The 21,197-nt window shown below is 40.1% G+C and overlaps 1 protein-coding gene across 1 annotated transcript; it reads right to left on the bottom strand.

The window, feature by feature from the left end:
- Positions 1–14,639: 14,639 nt before the first annotated feature.
- On the bottom strand, positions 14,640–15,979 carry LOC107782333 (RING-H2 finger protein ATL11-like). The gene has a single exon (XM_016603208.2). The coding sequence runs from the start codon at positions 15,931–15,933 to the stop codon at positions 14,827–14,829; it is 1,107 nt and encodes a 368-aa protein (XP_016458694.1). The 5' UTR covers positions 15,934–15,979; the 3' UTR covers positions 14,640–14,826.
- Positions 15,980–21,197: the final 5,218 nt, after the last annotated feature.

Genomic DNA, 21,197 nt, shown 5'->3' with positions numbered 1-21,197 from the left:
CCCCTAATGGTCTCTTCATGGTATGATCAGCCATTTGTAATCTCATAGATGTGGGTCTTGGTTGCCCAATTCCCAAAGTCTTTAAAACCGAATAGGGCATCAAATTGATACTTGCCCCAAGATCACAAAGAGCTTTAGCAAACTCGGCACTTCCAATAGTACAAGGGATTGTCAAATCACCGGGATATTCCAATTTGGGAGCCATTGAATGCACAATTTCACTCACTTAATGAGTCATTTTTATAGTGTGACAATTCATCGACCGCTTCTTTGTCACTAAATCCTTCATAAACATTGCATAACCGGGAATTTGCTCCAAATTTTCAATGATCGGTACATTGATTTATAGACACTTCACCATGTCAATGAACTTTTTGAATTGATTCTCGCCATTTTTCTTGGAAAGCTTTTGAGGATATGGAGGATGAGGCCAAGGCATTGGTGCCTTAGCCTTTTGCACTACCGGTTCCGGTATGTCAACAATGTGATCCCTAGACGGGTTCACTTCCTCTTGAGTCTCTTCCACATTGTTATCAATATCAATCAGCACTTTATCATTTGCTTGCACCACATTGTTCGGGGTCTCATCTTCTTGAACCACTTGCTTATCATCCATAAGATTCCTTTGACTAGAGGTGGGTGCATCCCCACCTTTTTAACTCCTTGTAGTAATGGTCATGGCATGTCCCATGTTGTTCCCACCCTTTGGGTTCAGCACCCTATCACTTGGTAGTGTCCCCTTAGGACGAGTGTTTAGAGCTTGCGATTTTGCCCCATTTGAACTTCCAAGTTGCGAATTGAAGTGCTGTGTCAGGCTAGTTGGGCTTCGGAGTGGGCATTCTTCTCTGTCATTTGTTTAAACATATTCTCAATTTAGCCCATCTCATTGTTGGAAGAACTTGTACCATGGGAAGGATAAGGAGCCAGTTGCTCGGTTATTGATACATAGGGGGCCTTTGAAAAACCGACCCCCAGTTGCCTTGATTAATGTTCCATCCCCCTTGATTATTACCTCCCCAATATACTTGGTTGTTTCCACTCCAATTGCCTTTGTTATTTCCACCACTTCAATTTCCTTGATTGTTGTAATTATTACAGTTCCCTTAATTGTTGCCACCACTCCAATTTCCTTAGTTATTAGAATTCCAATTACCATGATTACCTTGAGGATGCCATTGTTGTTGATTTGGGCCTTAATAGTTGTTTACTTGCCCTTATAAGATGTTCACATATTTCACTTCCTCCTTGTGATCATTGTAAGATTCATCTTGATCAAATCCATTATCTTCTTGCACATAATTCTCCACATGGTTTTGCAATTCTGGGCCCTTGGGCCTTCTTTTGTTCACCATCATACTAACTCCCTCCATGGCATTGACTTGCTTAGGACTTTGCACTCATTGAAGTTGAGCCTTGGCTAGTTGATTCATTGTGGTGGTCAACTCGGTAATGGGTTACCCATGATTAAGCAATTCTTTATATAGGTAAATCACATTCGAATCACCTTGAGGAACATTTGCCCTACTTTGCCATGCCTATAGCAAATTTCATCTAAAATCTCACAAGCTTCTACATAGGGCGTTATCATGAAATTTCCACTGGCAAGTTGATTGACAACACACTAATTGGTAGTATTGATCCCCCGATAAAAAGTTTGTTGAATCATAACTTCTATCATGTCATTATTGGGGGACTCTTTGACCATAATTTGATACCTCTCCCATATTTCATGCAACGGCTCATTGGGCTCTTGTTTGAATGCTAGAATCTCGTCTTTAAGAGTAGTGATATGCTCGGGAGAATAGAACTTGTAAATAGAATTCTCCTCCAACTCATCCTATATATGGATGGAATGGTTTGGCAATATATCTAACCAATTCAAGGCTTTCCCCCATAGGGAAAAAGAAAATAACCTCAACCTTAAAGCATCCTCGGAGACGTTTGTCTATTTACCGCCACCCCCTCCCAACAAGTGTCCACAAACCCCTTCAAGTGTTTGTATGCATTTTGACTCGGAGAACCGATAAAGAATCCTTACTACTCTAGCAATGTGAGCATTACATTCGTGATTTGAAAGTTGTCCACCCTAATACGAGGTGGGACTATGGCACTTGCATACCCTTCATTCAGCAACACCCGATGTGGAGCCGCTCTTAGTGGAGGTTGGAATTGGGACGTAGTCCTGAGGCAGTCGGCCTTGTCTATTTGCTTGAGGTTCAAGAGGAACCTCTTCAACTTGGTCATCTTCAGCGTCCACATCCCCCAAAGGCATATTTTCGAGTTGATCATTGTTGAGGGCCATTGTTGCACATACAACTAATTCACAAAAATCTGTAACACTAAAGGAAAAGAAGACAATTCAAAGACAAAACCCAATATATAGCTAAATTTGTTTTTAGCTCCCCGGCAAGAATGCCAAAAATTGATCTCGTCCAAGTCACACCTCTATTCAAGGTTATGAAATAGTCGATGCAATAGTAATATCCAACAAGGAATCGAGGTTGATTTTCCATAAATAGCTATGAATGGGATTTAGGTATATATATTATAGTGTATGAGCTTGAATTATCTCAAATTGCACTTCCACAAACTTGGGTTGTTTATAGGACTAATTTAAACTAAAATTACAAACTAGAATTGAAACTATGAAATTGTTTTTGTTGTTGTTTCTCAAATGATACAAAAGACCTAGGGCTATGAACTTCACATAGGTATTTGCCTAATGGATTGTAAACCTTAAAGCTTGTTTTATTGGTCGGTGTGTATTATAGCTATTAGCGCTTAAGTACCCATTCAATACCTCTCTGTTAGAGAGTGATTTTGCCCAATTTGGCTTTCTCAAGTCCAAATGGGTATTGAACAAAACGGTTGATACAAAGCTCAAGTCGATTTTACTTTCTCTAGGTTCAACCCTTTAATTGGGACTATCAATCTCTCGATTTACCCAATTTCCTATTAACCAAGGTTTCCTAGACTAAGTCTCTCTTTCTCAAGTAGAGACCAAGTCAAAAAGGCATGAATTAATATTTGCAACCATTAATTCTACAATTAAAAGTACGAACAAGGATAAATAATAAATACCCAACCATAAACAAGTAATAAATCAAACACCCATTAAGATTACACTCTAGGGTTGGGTCACAACCCTAGTGAAAATCTAGGTACTCATGCTTAAGATAGAAGAAATAGAAGAAGAAATAATAATTAAACATATTGATAATTAAAATGATGAAATCCATATTAAAAAGCTCAAAATAGAAAAAACTACTAAAGAGAGTAAAGAAAAAACCAGTTGCTGGTGTCAAAACTTGACCTAAAAAGTGAAGCTCTTCTATTTATACAGGGTTGGAATTTTCAGACAAAAATGCCCTTTCGGAGGTTCTACGGTCGCACAATTCCATGTGCGGTCTGCAATTTGCTTCAGCCTCACAAGATTGGAAACTTGTGGCCGCACTTCTTTCTTTCTGCGGCTGGCATAAATGTGACTGCGACCGCACTTTGCTCTTCTGCGAACAACACAAATGTGATTGCGGCTGCATAGCTATGCTTCTACAATCGCACAATAATTGTGCGGTCCGCACTTCTGTTGAACTTGAGATGTAAGTTCTCCATACATTTTCTCTTGCCTAGTTTCTACGGCCGCACATGTCATGTGCGGACCGCACTTTGCACATGTCTTTGATGGGAGTTTCTTCACAATCTGCTGCCGCATATGATAATATGTGGTCCGCACTTCTGAGTTTATGACTATTTTTGTCCTTGAGTTTAGATCACTCTTTCTTGAGTTGAATATCATCTTGGGGGCTCATTTTCCAATATTCCTGCAATTAGGCAAATTTCATCAGTTTTCGGGAACACAAGTAAAGGCTTTTGGACTAAAACAAAAGCTAAAAGGAGCTAATAAGTAGTCAAAATCTCCACTTATCAATGCTCGCAGATTCTTTCATCAAGGCCCATGTTGGGGCCAGAAAAGTATAGGCTTGAAAGGCTGATATATTTAATACTGCGCAAGGAGAGTTCGAGTTATTAATGGAGTTCGTTACCTGATTCCAGAAGGAAAGAATGTTGCTCCCGGCTATCCCGGATAAATGGGTAGCTGAAGCATTCACCAAAGGATTGAATCCGAGAAGTTCAGACGCTTCCTGAAAATTGAGCGGAAGCATGATTGAGTTTCAAGCAACTACTTGAGCTAACGTCCACAACTGGAATGTGTCAAAAATAAGGACCGAAGATGATCAGATTTGTTTTCCATTACCGACCAAAGGACGGAAGAAGAATAGAGAAAGGTCAGAGGCTGATTATGACACAGACAGGCGAACTTCGAGGGGACGATTTCTGCCTTACGAGCGGACTGAATGTCGTGGCAAAGGCTTCTGGACAAAAAACAAGTTCGCCGTTGACAGAAGGACCGATCATGACCGAAATAACAGATCACTGCAGGACAAAGAAATGACATGATCACGGGATCTTTCTTACCCTGGGTTGTTGGAATACAATTTCAACGTCAGTATAGTGAAATTGGTGTAAGACATGAGAAACATCAAAGAGGCACGTTTATTGAGACCAATGAGATCTGATCCTTGATAGAGGGATCCCAACTTATGGTGTGAATACCATGGCACAAATGGAAATCGGACAAGGGACTGCCGACACCTCGAGGAAGAAATGGCAACACTGTTGAAGAATGGTCACCTCAGAGAATTCTTAAGTGACCGAGCTAAGAGCAATTATAGTCGAAACAAAGACAACACAGAACCCTAGAAACCAGGAGAAGAACCCCCACGCCAAACAATCAATATGATCTTCAGAAGAAATGAGAATAATGGGGTCACCTTTTCGGCAGCAAAGAAGACAAAAGTATCAATAACTCATAGTAAATGGCTCCGGGACGACGATATCACTTTTACGGAGGAAGATGCAGACGGATTGCTGCTACCACACAATGATGCACTGGTAATTTCTTTAAATGTGTTAGATTTTATGATTAAACGTGTTCTAGTGGATCCAGGAAGTTCTGCTAATATCATACAATGGAGAGTACTGGAACAAGCTAAACTCACCAAAAGCATTATTCCAGCAATAAAGCTCCTCGCTGGATTCAACCCCGTGAGTGTGACAACCCAAGGGGAGATTTTGATGCTCACAAATGTTGAAGGAGTAATGAAACAACTCTCTTTGAAGTTGTAGACGGAGACATGGGATACAATATCATCCTGGAAAGGCCATGGTTTCACAAGATGAAAGTTGTGCCTTCAACGTATCACCAATTATTGAAATTTTCGACACCCGATAGGATCAAGCAGATAAGGGGGATCAACTAGTAGCAAGTTAAATGAATGCAATTTCGGTCTCCAGTAGCAAAGGAAAGGGGAGCGTGTCATAGCAATTACTGGAACCGGCACCTACCCCCTAACTAAAGGAAGTTATCCCGGGGACAGATGAAATGGAAAAATATCAGGTGCCAAGGTATTTCCAAGTTCCAGAAGAGATGGACGCAACGAAGTCCACAGCGGAAGAACTAGAGCAAGTTGTGTTGTTCGAAGAATTAATAGAAAAGAAATTTCATTTGGAACAGGACTGCACCCGTAGCTCAGGTCTAATTTTATTGTATTCCTTAAAATTAACATCGATTATTTTGCATGGTCGCACGAGGATATGACAGGTATCCCGACGGAGGTGGCCGTGCGCATGTTAATCTTGGATCCCGACATACCTCCGGTGAGACAAAAAAAGTGCTCCACTACTGAAGCCAGGAATAAATTCGTTAAAGAAGAGGTAACCCGCTTACTTAATGTCGGTTCAATCCTAGAGGTAAGATATCCGGACTATCTCACTAATGTAGTAATAGTTCCTAAGAAAAATAATAAATTTTGCACGTGCATAGACTATAAGGATCTTAATAAGGATGTGCCCGAAAGACTCGTTCCCATTGCCAAATATCGATCAAATAATTGATGCCACGGATGGGCACGAGTTAATGAGTTTCCTCGATGCTTATTCTAGGTACAATAAAATCAAGATGAACCTAGAAGATCAGGAAAAAACTTCGTTTATAACAAATTTCGGTACATATTGTTACAATGTGATGCCCTTCGGGTTGAAAACCCACGGAGCCACTCATCAACAACTCGTGAATAAGATGTTCGAAAAGCAAATAGGAAAGACTATGGAAGTATATATAGATGATATGATCATTAGCTCTTTGAATGAAGGTGACCACCTTAATCGTTTGTAAGAAACATTCGACATCCTAAGGAAGCATAACATGAAACTTAACCCCAAGAAGTGCGCGTTCGGGGTTAGTTCTAGCTGGGATTCCTGATCTAACAAATGGGAATTTAGGTAAACCCTGACAACATCAAGGCCATAGAGGATATACCAGATCAATTGTCAAACGTAAACGAAGTACAAAGGCTCAAATGGAGATTACCATATTTGAGAAGGTTCATTTCCTAATCGTCGGAAAAATGTCATCACTTCTTCGCACTACTCAAAAAGAAAAATAATTTTGAATAGACACTGGAGTGTCAGCAATCCTTGAAGGACTTGAAGAAATACTTGTCAAGCCCTACATTACTCTCGAAACCAAAGTAAGGTGAATCATTGCTAGTATACCTCACAGTTATAGAAGTTGCGGTAAGTGCAGTTTTAGTCAGAGAGGAAGAAGGCACGCAATCTCCCATTTATTATGTTAGCAAAATTTTAACGGGAGCAGAAACTCGCTACCCACATTTGGAAAAACTGGCCTTAGCTCTTGTAGTTACCGCTCTGAAGCTAAGGCCCTCTTCTAATGCCGCCCGATAGCCATGATGACTACTTTTCCTTTCTGTAACATCCTCTATAAACCCAAGCTCTTGGGTAGGTTGTCCAAATAGGTCGTCCAAATGAGAGGGTTCGACATAGAATATAAACCAAGGACTGTAATTAAGCCGCAAGTCTTGGCTGACTTCATGGTTGATTTCAGTTCGGGACTATTGCCCCTAGCAACCAAGGAGGCAATAATAGTGTCGAAATCGACATCGGAGGTTTGGACCTTATTTACAAATGGAACTTCCAACGTAAAAAGGTCCATAATCTGAATAGTATTAATCATGCCTTCGGGGGAAACCTTAAAGCAAGCCATCAGAACAATCCCTTTAACTAATAATAAAGCAGAGTACAAAGCTTTGATTGCAGGGCTCGAATTGGCCCGAGGACTTGACTCCAAGGTCATCGAAATCAAATGTGATTCATAGTTGGTGGTAAATCAAGTCTACGAGATATTTAACACCAAAGATGAATGTATGCAACAATACATGGTAAAAGTCGAAGTCGTGTTGGCACGATTCGGGAGTGGTCAATTACTCATATCCCAAGGGAGGATAACATGGAAGCAGATGCATTGGAAAACTTGGGCTCATCAACAGAAATCAAGGGAACGGAATCAGGACGGTAGTACAACTGATGAATTCAGTCCTAAATACAGATGGTTACTATAAGGTAAATTCAACTAGCTTGGTCTGGGACTGGAGAAATGAAATAATCGGCTATCTCGAGCATGGGAAGTTTCCCGGAGACCCTAAAGCATCACGGGCGTTACGCACCAAAGCTACACATTATAGATTTAAGAAAGGCCAATTATATAGAAAATCCTTCCAAGTCCCGTTGGCCCGATGCTTAGGAGCGTCAGAAGCTAATTATGTTATGATAGAGGTCCATGAAAGGATATGCGGTAACCACTCAGGCATAGATTCTTTGGTACTGAAATTAGTTCGGGCAGGATATTATTGGCCCCGCATAGACCAAGACGTGACTACGTACAAAATTTTGATAAGTGCCAACGCTACGCGCCACTAGTACATCAACCGGTATAACCCTTATATTTGGTTCTATCACCATGGTTGTTCATGAAATGGGGGATGGAAATCATCGGACCTCTTCCACCAGCTCCTGGAAAGGTAAGATTTCTTTTTATTCTTACAGACTATTATTCTAAATGGGTGGAAGCAAGTCCTTATCAGAAGATTGGAGAACGTGAAGTGGTCGACTTCCTATGGGACAATATAATTTGCAGGTTCAGAATATCAAAAGAGATAGCATGCAACAATGGGCCGCAGTTTATCAGTGAGAAAATTACAAACTTACTTGAAGATTTGAGATAAAGAGGATCACCTCTTCACCTTATCATCCGAGTGCAAACGGTCAAGCGAATTCAACAAGCAAAGTGATTATTCAAAACCTCAATAAAAGGTTGGAAGCGGCAAAAGGCAATTGGCCCGATGAATTACCCGGAGTTCTATGGGCCTATCGAACAACGGCCAAGTCAAGCACAGGAGAGACTACTTTTTTCCTTGTGTACGGTGCAGATGCTTTGATCCCTGTGGAAGTAGGGGAACCCACCTTGAGATATTTTTAGGCAGATGAAGAATCGGACAACGAATCAATGCTAATCAACTTGGAGCTGCTGGAGGAAAGCATGGACTTGGCGCGAGTAAGAATGGCATCCTAAAAGTATAGAATAGAGCGATATAATAATCAGAGAACTAATTTTTCGCTATTTCAAAGTAGGAGATTTTGGAAGAATTTATGCCCGGAATCAAAATGCCTTCGAGGAAAAATGGACCCAAAGGCGTAAAAAAGTAAACTTTTGCAAATACATATAGAAATATCATGTAGAAGGGATAATGCTCGGAACTAAAGTACTTCAAAGAGAGTGCATACGGGACTACGCATAGCAAAGCGCGAAATGAAAACGTATACAAAATTCTTAAGCAAGTGCAAAAGTTAAAGACTTGCATGGATACTCAAACAAGACTTGAGCAAAAATACGTATTTATTTACAAAAACGTGTCAAATATGGCAAAGATACAAGACTGGGAAAAAAATCTAAACTGCAGCATTCCTGAACTAGGAGAAAGAGAAATGTCCTCATCCCTAAACAAAGTAGGTAGGCCCGCCAGTGGCTCGACATTTTCCCTAGTTTTGTATTTAGCATCATCCTCCTCTGATTCCTCTTCAGTTCCCAAAAACTCGGAATCAGAAGCATCATACTGCACTGAGAGTCCAGTTTTAACAGCCAACTCAAGCTCTCGGGCCCTAGCAATTGCGGCATCAAAGTCAAGGATGCCTGTTTTGGCATCTTCCAAGGTTTTTCTCCTCCTGATGTACATGGAGTAAGTTTTTTCAACAATTAGGAAAGTCGCTCGGCGTTTGAGTTTTTCTTTGAGTTGGGTTACCTCATCAGAGAAGCTTTTCTGGGCGGACCTAACAGATCTAAGGCTAACACCAAGGTCATGGATAGTTGAACTAAAGAGCCTATTATGCTCGACAGTTTTCTTGTATTTCTCTTCCAACTAGGCATGTTTCTCTCCCGCAGCAGCAAGCTCTTCGATTTTGGATTTTAAGGCTGCTTCTAAGTCAATATCCTTTTCAGCAGTGGTAGCCTCGCGCTCGGTTGCAGCAAGAATAACGTCATGGACTTCAGCCCGTTTGGCCTTGGCCTCGTCAAATCTAACCCTTATTGGGCCAATTTCTTAGCTAAGGGTTACCACCTCTTGCCCACTTTGATACAAACGAGCCTCCAATGCAACAACCTCATCAACTTTTGCTTCCAATTCCGAGAGGCGAATAATACTTTGCTTCCGCTCTGCCAAAAGTTGGTCCCGAATAGAAGAAAGGTCTTCTTTATCACGAATTAACCTCTGAGGCCCTCAGAAGCAAGAAAGTTGGCCTACAAAACAAGAAAGATAAAACTCAGAATACAAAAAAGTATAACAAATAACAAAGGAAGAAAGGAACATACCGCTGGGGCATTGTTTATGGCATTGTTCACCAGACACTCTCCCGAGAGTGTCCGAACCTTTTACCAATCCTTCTCTGATGCCAAAGGCCTTAGATAATTAGCAAGCTCCACCGACTAGGAAAGCATGTTGCACCTGGTAGAGACCATAGTGGTAACATTCCTCCTCAGATGGGGATCTTCAGAAGGAGCAGCACAATTGTGCCCCAAATTCCCATGAACTGGGGACTGGGGAGAAGGAACATCTCCTTTATAATCAGATGCGGCCAGTGGAGATGATGTAGCAAATGCTGGTGGAAGAGTGGAAGAAGATGGAAATGGTGTAGCAATTGCTAGTGTTGGTGAAGAGGGAAAAAAGCTGATGGAGTTGAAGAGTAAGAAGCAGTTGCATCAAATGCAGTGTTGGTTGATGGTTGCTCGCCAACCAAAGATGGTAGGGACATAGTACTTATCCCTGCGATACCAGGCACGACAATTGGGGACCGAAAATAAGAATTGGCATTTTTCACTAAATCAAATTCCCCTAAAGTGTCTAGGTATCGTCCTCAGTTAGTTTAATTAACCCAACAAATTGAGCATTCTGTTGAGTTGATGATAAACGTCGGCTTTTTGTGTAGAGAAGCCTCATCATCACTGGCTTCTCCATCATCGTCACTCATCACTATATCTGTGACCGGCCTGGGAGGAGGGCTAGTGATCACAACTTTCGAAGATAACACGGGGCAATAGTCTTTGCCCTCTTATTCTTTCCTTGGCCACGGAAAAATGCCTTTTTTGGTTGCTTGTTCTCCGACCGGGGACTCCGTAATAAAACACTTGTGGTCAAATCAGATTCGAAGACACCTGCTTGAGTAAGCACCTCCTAGAGCAGCCTAGCCGCATATGCAGAATCTGTCAAAATGTCCTCCTCGGGGACAACAACTGAGCTTGTAGGTAGACCTGATTTCAAGGAAGAGATAGAGGGGGTTAGTCAAGTTCTTCACATGAAAAATTGAAACAATGTGAGTTTGAATTACCATGATTTTTGGCCTTCCACCCATATTTAGGGGCCAGTTCATTCCACAAACGAGTTTCGGGTGTTATAACGTCCAAAATCTTCTGAACCCACCGGTCCAAACCTTTAACCACCAATGGGGTCCATCGAGTTGCTGAAACATACGAAGGGTAAAAAATCAATACGACAACAGAAGGATATTTAGTAAAACTATTAAACAAAGATCTTACGAGTGCTCTTCCAAACGACCGGAAAGGATGATGTTGTTGTTAGAATGATGTTGTTGGTGGCGACTGCGGTGAACCGTTCCATCCACCCACGGTCACTGTCATCATCTATGCTAGACAATAAAGCATGGTGGCCACATTTATAGATGTTTATCATTCCCCCGCAGAAGATCTTGGGAGAGTAGAGATTCATTATATGATCTAGGGTTAGCTCTTCTACAGTCTCCTGGCATAAACGCTGAAGGCATGCGACCATCCTCCATACAGAAGGACTTACTTGTACCAAACACACTTGGTAACGGAGGTGAAATTCCGTAATCACGGAATCAAGCTCTCCGCTCAAAGAAAATGCACCAAAGTAAAAGGATATATATAAAAATATGTAAAACCCTCTTTGGGTAGGGTCACTCGCTCTGATAGATCAAGAGCGGTAATATACAACTCAGGGCAGCGATAGTCTTCCTTTACAACAGGAATACTGGAAAGATGGATGGAAGAAAGGTATCTACTGACAGCCCATGCATGAGAGTTAGCAGTAGGTAATTTCTCATCAAACTCTTTTTGTGGTAACAATACTTCTAGGGATGATGGAGCCCATTGTTAGAGGACAGCATCCTCGGTCTTTTTCTTGTTCTTTGAAGTACTAGAATGCTTTGAGGAAAAATCCATATTGTGAAAGGAGGAGAAGGTTTGGTTTGAAGAGAGATAGAGATAAAAGATGAAAAATAAAGGTGCAAGCTTGGAAAATTATGAATTGTAAGGGAAAAGGATGATGCGTATAAGTAAAAATTTTGGTGGCTAAATTAATGGCCATGATTACCTTACTAATCGGTAAAAGTGGTGCGGAATTGTGGGGCTACTCATTTTTCGGGCATTAAAAGTAGAGAGGTGTGCGTCAAATCAACCGCCAGAAGCCTACAGAGGGAGTTATAGAAATTCTCGCTAAAAGAGTGTTTCTACCAACTTCCCGGTAACAGAAAGTTCTGTCACCAAAAATTAGGGGGACTATCTGTATAGGGTAAAATATGATATGACATGTGGTCGTCTAAAGGAAGGACGCGTAGAACCCATAACGCGAATGGATGAAGACCGGACACAGACATTCTGCTTGTCACCGGAAGGATGACGTTCATAAAAATGTGTTAAATGTCTTGCGCCCAGAGGCATTTAATAAGGAATATTTTGTAGGATTAAGAGCAACAGCCCGTTACAGGAAATTTGGCATTTATGTCCACTATTACATCATCATCAATGACCCTCATAATTGATATTAAAGGATGGCACGACCCTAAGACCTCCTTCCCTAGACACAACTATAAATAGTGAGCTTAGTTATCATTGTAATGGATACGAATTTTCTGGCTAACTTATACCACATTCTATACAAACCTTACTACAATTTTACTTTCTCGCTTTTTGTTCTCATCATTATTGTGCCCGGAAACCTTGTTCCCGGAATTGCCATCTCTGCTGTTTCATCTACATTTTAAGGTTAAGTATCGTATAATTTTTTATTTATTTTATTATTTCAGGATCAAATTAGTTTAATTGTCTAAAAACCACATATAAATTCAATTGTACCTTTTGACGACCAAACATTTATGAACAATAAATATTATGCTGTGCAAGTTGCACGCAAATGTATATTTTGATCAAATTCTATACAATAAAAAGTAATATGTAAATTGTACGCTAAATTTTATGTCTTGACTGAATTTATATACATTTAGTTGAAAAACTCTTGTTAGTTCTTACAACATAAAAAACCAAACTAAAGTGAGTAAAAATTATCTTTTTTTTATACCCATAGGAAAATTTTCCTTTTAAAATTGATGATCACAAAAGAGTATCGGGCCAGATCACAAATGACTTTGGTGGGAAGAATATGATTATTCAGTCCTTAATTATAGATTTCTAATTTGAGCATTAAAATGAAAAGAATATAAATAAATAAAAAATTGATAGCAAATATTTCCCTCTCTGTTCGGGGCCAGAATTAGAATATTAGACACTTAGGATGTGTTAGGTATAACGGAAAATATTTTCATTAACTTCCAAGCCAACAACCTTCCGAACCCACAAATTTCATAAATTTTCGAACCGTTAAACTTTCGAAACTGCAAACTGTCGAACCCGTAAACTTTATAATTTCTAAACTCATAAACTTCCAAACACATATACCTCCGAACTCATAACTTTGGAATTTGTAAAATTTTGAACCTATAAGTCGAAAGATGAAAAAACTATAACTGAAAATATATATAAAAAAATATTCTTTTTCGGTTGGTGTTGGGGGGAGGGGGGTTGGTGGTACAGAAAATCGCAAAAACAGAAATCTGAAATTACAAAAAAAAAAAAAGTAAAAAAAAAATATTTTTTTTGCAGGGGGAGGGAGTAGCTGGGTGGGTGGTGATGGGAAAAAGACCAAAATTTGAAAAAAAAAAACTTTTTGGAGAGGGGGTGGGGTGGGGTTGGTTGGGTGTGGGTGCGAGTGGGTTGGTGAAGGTGAGGAAGGTTGAGAAGGGGTTTTGGAAAATATTTTACCTTCTTTTGATAAGGAAAATACTGGAGGAAAATAAATTCATAAGAAAAATATTTTTCAAAACATTTAGTCAACCAAATATGGAAAAATTGGAAACATTTTTCAGAAAATATTTTCTTTCATACCAAACACACCCTTAATGAAAAACCAAAAAAGTAACGGACTTAATTTGTGACGCTTCGGCTATCCAGTCACTATATACTACTACATATTAATTGTATGATAAAGAAAAAGTAAAAGAAAAACGAGAAAGAAATGAATAATTATCTAGTGGAACTACTTGATCTTAAATAAGTAAAAGAACTTTATCATGTATCATCCTTCTCCGTCCCTCAAAACAAACTTAACGGTGACTTAACGGACTTCATCAAATTTTTCAGCTTTTTCTCACCCTTCGTCTCATGGCGAACCGGGTTTAGAAAACATAGGCGGGATCGGTGGAACCGAAATTTATTTAACCGACCATCCTCCGGTTCGAACCGGTACCCCTTGGTTGAATTTGTTTCTGGAGAAAAAGCTGCACCATTAGTGTAGGCCTACTCAAGCTTAATTCCACCAATTTTTTACGTACGTCATCAGGTAACCTTAGAGTAACCTTAGAGTGAACCTTTCGAAATTTTCACCAGGTTGAATCAACGAGTGACTCGTCGAGTGAGAATGTCTGAACATCCCAAAAAATTTTGGTCTTCTCGGTGTTGATTTTGGTGCAAGGCGGGCGAAGTTGGGTGTTTTATTTCTTGGTGTAGATTCCGTTTTCCTCCAGTCAATTCACTAATTTAATAATGAAAATAATTATAGAATCATGAAATATATAATCAATTTCGGATAAAGAACACCCACCCCAATCGAACACATGATGAACCTCTATCCTAATTATCGATACAGTTATAGATTTATATAAAAACTTACGGTTTTATTTTAAAAATCTAAAAAAAGTTCAATATGGTACGGTGCAGTCGATTTTTAAATATTCATTGATATTCTTGTGTGTATCCATCTATCTATTTTATATCTAGAAATTAGAACCAGAAGAAAAAACCATTCATTTTACAATTGTTGACTACAAAAGAAACCAAGAGAAACCGGGCCTGGCAAATTCGTTGTAGTGTGACGCTTCCACTATCCAATAGCTATATACAACATATTAATTGTGCGAGCAAAAAAAATTTCTGGTAAGAAAATGTTTAAATGAAAAAGGAAAAAGTAGAAGGGCTCGTCAGGCCAAACTCGTCCAAGTGAGTTATGAGATCTAAATAAAGAAAAGGGGATGAAAATACAAAACTATCTAACTTGAAGTACTTGATCTTAAATAAGTAAAAGATCTTTCTCTTGTATCGTCCTTTTCCGTCCCGCAAAACAAATTTAAAGGCGACTTAACAGACTTCAGCAGACTCTTCGGTTGTTTCTCACCCTTTGACGAATCAGGTCTAGAGAACATAGGTGGAGTCGGTAGAAACCGGAACTTGCTCAACCGGCCATCCACCGGTTCGAGCCGGTACCCCTTGGTTGAACTTTTCTCTGGAGAAAACGGCATATTAGAACTTAAGTCTACCAATCTTTTACGTACATCATCAGGTAATCTTAGAGTAAACCTTTCGCAATTTTCGCCAGGTTTAATCAACGAGTGACCCGTCGAGTGAGAACGACTGAACATCCCTAAAAATTTTGGTCTTCTCGGTGTTGATTTTGGTGCAAGGCGGGCGAAGTTGGGGTTTTTATTTCTTGGCGTAGATTTCGTTGAACAAATATGAGTAGGTGTAGTTTGAGAAGACTGCTGGTTCATCACTTCTTGTGGACCAGAAGTCACGTGAATATCTATTACTGTATCATTTGTTTCTGGTGATGGAACTGAGCTGACATTCTCAGATTGCTGAATTGTTTCTTGTAGTTTAGCGGAAGGTTTTGTTTTGAGATTTGCACGGCAAACTGGGCAAGTGGTACGAAAGGCAAGCCAAGCATCAATACACTCAGCATGGAACACGTGGCAACAATTCGGAAGAAGACGAAGAGTATCTTCATCTTCGAACTCGTTTAAGCAAACAGCACATTCTAGGATAGATTTGCCTATCTTTAGGGCTTTGACATCTGAGTACACAAATACCGGCAAAGTTTCGATGATATTAGGCTCGAGTCCAGGTGAAACTGGTCGATGACGGAAGAAGTAAGAACCCATTGATTCATCGGGGTTCATGTGACGTATATATAATGTGATGAAAAATGCAACCACGAATAATACGAGACAAGCGAGTACTATCGCTAATGCTGGGCTGATTTTAACACTTGAGTACTCCAACGCCGAAGATGATGTTGTCGCTGACACTGTACCAGTTGTGGCCATAGCGTAAAGCAAACATAAGAAGAAACCAAACATGTTATTTCTCTTATGCTTCATTTTGTGAAGCGGTAGTGTTAACTTGTAGTGTGAAAAGCAGAGGAGTTATATAGGCAAAAGGTGGATATAATTATGGGGCTCTTTCTTTTGGATATATTTATAGTGTTGGAATGGCGGCCTACCGCAATTTAAAGGAGAAGAAGCTGTTGACTTATTTTAAGTGGCCAGCACGAGAATAATCAACAATGTTTTGACTTTGGACACAGTACTTAATAGGTTTTTAAAGGTTAGGTACTTAAAAAAAATTGTGTCTTGAGAGGAGAAAGACATGAACCGAACTATCAAATGTCAAGGGAGAGTAGGAATATTCAAGACAAAAAATAGCCGGCCCCCTCCTACAAATTTCTTTGAAAATATTAGTCCCTGTGTTTTAATTATTGTGATCAGTTAGTTTGATTAGATAACATTTTTAAAAATAAAATTGAAATTTGTGCTTTTAGAAATTTTATGATACTTATATGTTTATAAAAGTATAAAACTCAATTGATTATAAAATAAAAAGCTAAGGTTAGTAGTTATATAAAAAGTGATGTCGTGGTTCCGTGCTCTCTTTAAACCCAAGAAAGAAAGGGTGTCGCCGTTGACAAATACCAAAATGTTAGAAATAATATTTAATTGGAATTTAAGAAAAAAATCTTAAAATTCAAACTCTTCATCTTTAATAGCTTTTGACCTTCGTCATATCTTAAGACGTCGTGAATCTTTTGAAGAACAAAAATAAAGAAATAAATATGTCCCCATCTTTTAGGCAAACATAACAGCTACCATAAAGTCTTCTTATTTTTATTCTTTAACAGAGTCCTTCAACTACTTTCAGCTGTTTCAAATTCAGTCGCGAGATGTTCATGGCATCCCACTCATGGCAAACGATTCAGAAGCTTATCTTTGAGTAACAGCTGAACTGGTATTACCGGTCCATTTTCTGATCTAGACACAAATTTAACTCCTTACAAAATTAATTTTTCTATGTACTTAATTGTATACGATCAAAATCATGTGCCTCCGATTTTGTAGGCTCGAGAAGTCGCATCGAAGACAAAAGTTCGATATAGACCAAGCTCGGGCTCGAAGGTAGAAAAAGAGGCTCGAAGACCTAAGTGCTTGAGGAACATCGGAGCCAAGTACGACCGACTCCGAGACAGTACCGTTATGAGTTTGTTACGGAAGGACAAGATTCTCCCCCACGTCTCCAAGATCATTGCGTAAATTCGGGAATAGATTTGTACGAATTAATACAAATCTGTGCTAGGCGGTTATACAGCTACCCCAATAAGATTCCTTACTGTAAATAGAAATTTACCTTTTTAAGGGGTTCCCTATTATATAAAAAGGACCTCAATCATTTGTAAACATCATCAAATCATTGGCAAAGAATATACTCTCTTACTTTTCTCGCTCATTGTTCATCAGAATTGTCATTTAGCTTTATTGTTCTTGACCAATCTCGAGGTCACTTGGGCTCGAAGTCGAGACTGACTTATCTACTCGTTTGGTCTTACTTATTTCTTTCATCTATACTTCAAATTTATTGATTATTAATTAGTATTGAACTAAATCACGTATCTTTAAACTTACAAATCAAGCTTAATTGTTACTCGTATTTTCGAGGTAAACAGTTTGGCGCCCACCGTGGGGCTAAAGATAATAGGGATTATTTCATTACTGATTCTCATAACACACGTTATTTTTACATTTTTTCTTGTCAAGAATTTTTTGATTCTCAGGGTTAAACATGTCAAACTCGCAAAATGCACTTGCTCATGACAATGAAGGTGCCAAATGTGGAACCAACTGATGTTAGTTCACACATCGCTTTGAATGCAGCTTTAGGCGCAGACCCCGGAGGAAGTGTACGCAGGGAAGCCCGATCTGGGGGCCAAGGAACATAAGGTATAGGAGATGGGGGAGTCAGCCTCCAAGTGATATTCGATATGATGCAAGCTCAACAGATTGCCATCGCTTAACTCCAAAGACAGAATAAAACTCCGAGTATAGCTGAACCAGAAAACACTCGACGTGCTGAGCCGGTGCCAGAAAGGTCAAACGATAATGGCTCGGGGACTGACCCTACCAATATGAGGATGCTCGAAGAGCTCACCAATAGGATCCATTCCGGGAAAAAGAAGATTGAGGATAATGAAAAAAGGTATAGATTTATAACTCCCGTATTGATCAAATACCGGGGCACCCCTCCCCCCTCCCCCTTGAAAGGTTTAGATACCAAAAGGTTCGTACAAAAACCATTCCCTCAAAGCGCGGCTCCGATGCCAATTCCTAAAAAGATTCGCATGCCCGATATACCCAAATATAACGGGACAACCGACCCTAACGGGCATATTACTTCATACACTTGCGGGATCAAAGGAAATGATTTGAATGAAGACAAGATCGAATCAGTATTGTTGAAAAAGTTTGGGAAACATTGTCGAAAGGAGCCATGATTTGGTACCACAACTTGCCCCCGAACTCTATCGATTCGTTGCTATGTTAGCAGATGCCTTCGTGAAAGCACACGCCGAGGCCATAAAGATGGCAACGAGGAAATCAGACACTTTTAAGATAAAACAGAGGAACGACGAGATGTTAAGGGAGTTCGTGTCCAGGTTTCAGATGGAGAGAATAGAATTACCACCGGTCTCGGATGACTGGGAAGTACAGGCTTTTATGCATGGTTTGAATAAACGGAGTTGGATCGCGTCTCAACAATTAAAGCATAATTTGATTGAGTATCCATCTGTGACTTGGTCAGATGTGCATAATCATTATCAATGGAAGACCAGGGTCGAGGATGACCAGTTGGGAGCCCCCTTGGGTTCAGTTCATCCTAATAGATTGGTAGCCAAGCCACCAAGGGATACAGACAGGGAATCAAGATCAAGCAGAGAAAGATATCAATTGTATGTCTATCGGAGAAACAACGGCTCGAGTCGTAATGCTCCTCGGAGCGATCAGAGAAACGATCAAGGTCAAATCTCTCAGAAACTCATGAGTAAGAATGGGTTCGATCAACATACAGACCGTGCGGAAGAACCTCGATTATTGGAGTATAATTTCAGTATAGATGCATCAGAGATCGTGTCGTCTATTGGAAGAATCAAAGACACCAGATGGCCCAGGCCTATACAAACCGATCCTTCTCAAAGGAATATAAACTTGATGGGTAAGTATCATGGCACACATGGCCATAGAACCGAAGACTGTAGGCAGCTAAGGGAGGAGGTAGCTTAGTTGTTCAACGAGGGTCACCTTCGAGAATTTCTCAATGATCGAGCTAAGAACCACTTTAGGGAGAGAGATGCTAGCAGGAAAAATGAGCAGGAAGAACCACAACATGTACTCCACATGATCGTTGACAAGGTCGATGTCCCATAAAGACCAGTATTCAAACGAACCAAGGTGTCGATCACTAGAGAAAAATGGACTCGGAGCTATGTGCCCGAGGATGCCCTATCATTCAATGACGAGGGTGCAGAAAACATATCTCAGCCGCACAATGACACCCTGGTAATTTCTATTCTTTTAAATAAAATTCAAGTTAAACGTGTTCTAGTGGATCCAGGTAGCTCATCAAACATAATCAGAGCGAGGGTCGTAGAACAGCTCGGCCTACAGGATCAGATTGTACCTGCATCCCGAGTCTTAAATGGCTTCAACATGGCGAGCAAAACAACAAAGGGGGAGATAATCCTACTTGTGAACGTAGTCAGGACCATACAAGATACAAAATTCCATGTCATCAAAGGTGACATAACATATAATGCACTCCTCGGGAGACCTTGGACACACAACATGATGGCAGAACCTTCAACTCTTCATCAGATGATGAAGTTCCCAACAGAGGATGGTGTGAAAACGGTTTACGGAGAGCAACACGTTGCAAAGGAAATATTTGCAGTCGATGAAGTAACACCGATACCAGAACCTTCGACCTCGAAAAAGTCGAACACCAAAGGTAAGCAGGCGGCCAAATAGCAATTACCGATCCTAGTCCTGATCGAGCTGGAGGAACAGGTAATCGAAGAAGAATAAGTGGATTTCCTTACTCCTCGAACCTTCATTGTTCCCGAAGAATCAGATGCAACCGAATCAACGGTCGACGAACTGAAGCTGGTCATACTGATCGAACACATTCCCGAGAGAAAGGTATACCTGGGAATGGGATTATCCCTCAAACTCAGGAAAATACTCATTCAATTTCTTATTAATGATATGGATTGCTTTGCTTGGTCCCATTTAGATATCATAGGTATTCCACCACAAATAACAACACACCGGCTAAGCCTCAACCCCAAGTTCAAACTAGCAAAACAAAAAAAAGGCCCCAGTCCGAGGTAAAGCATGCATTCATAAAGGTTAGGTAACCAAATTGCTTAAAATAGGGTCTATTCGGGAGGTAAAATATCCCGAATGGTTAGTCAACGTAGTTGTAGTTCCTAAAAAAGTAAACAAACTTAGAATGTGCGTAGATTACAAGGATTTAAACAAATCATACCCCAAAGACTCTTTTCTATTGCCTAACATCGATCGTATGATTGATGCCACGCCCGGCCACGAGATCCTAACTTTTCTCAACGCCTACTCCGGGTACAATCAAATTCAGATGAATCCGGAGGATCAGGAAAAGACCTCGTTTATCACCAAGTTTGGAACTTATTGTTACACTGTAATGCCCTTCGGGATAAAACATTTAGGAGCTACATACCAATGCCTATTTAACAAAATGTTCGAGGAACAGATAGGTAAATCGATGGAAGTTTACATTGATCATATGTTGGTTAAGTCCCTGCGCGCAGAGGACTATTTATCTCTTTTGCAGGAAACATTCAAAATATTGAGGAAATACAACATGAAGCTTAACCCGGAAAAATGTACCTTCAGAGTCGTCTCGGCTAAGTTCCTCGGCTTCATGGTGTCGAATCGGGGTATCAAAATTAACCCCAATAGGATCAAGACCATCGAGGATATCACGATCGTGGATAGTGTGAAGGTTGTGCAAAAGCTAACAAGACGAATAGCCGCCTTGGGTTGATTCATTTCGAGGTTATCAGATCGATGTCATAGGTTCTTTTCCTTGCTCAAAAAGAAAAAGGATTTCGCATGGACCCCGAAGTGCCAGCAAGCCTTAGATGAAATAAAGCGATACTTATCGAGCCCGCCTTTGCTTCACACCCCGAAGGTAGATGAAAAACTTTACTTATATTTGGTAGTGTCCAAATAGCGGTAAGTGGTGTACTCGTTCGAGAATAGCAAGGTACGTAATTCCC

This window comes from Nicotiana tabacum, chromosome 20, assembly GCF_000715075.1.
Source record: "Nicotiana tabacum cultivar K326 chromosome 20, ASM71507v2, whole genome shotgun sequence".
In the NCBI taxonomy this organism is placed as follows: domain Eukaryota; kingdom Viridiplantae; phylum Streptophyta; class Magnoliopsida; order Solanales; family Solanaceae; genus Nicotiana; species Nicotiana tabacum.
This window is presented reverse-complemented; position numbering and strand designations above follow the sequence as displayed.

Coding starts and splice junctions, on each gene's coding strand:
- LOC107782333 (XM_016603208.2), bottom strand. CDS start 15,933: ATGAAGCATAAGAGAAATAACATGTTTGGTTTCTTCTTATGTTTGCTT.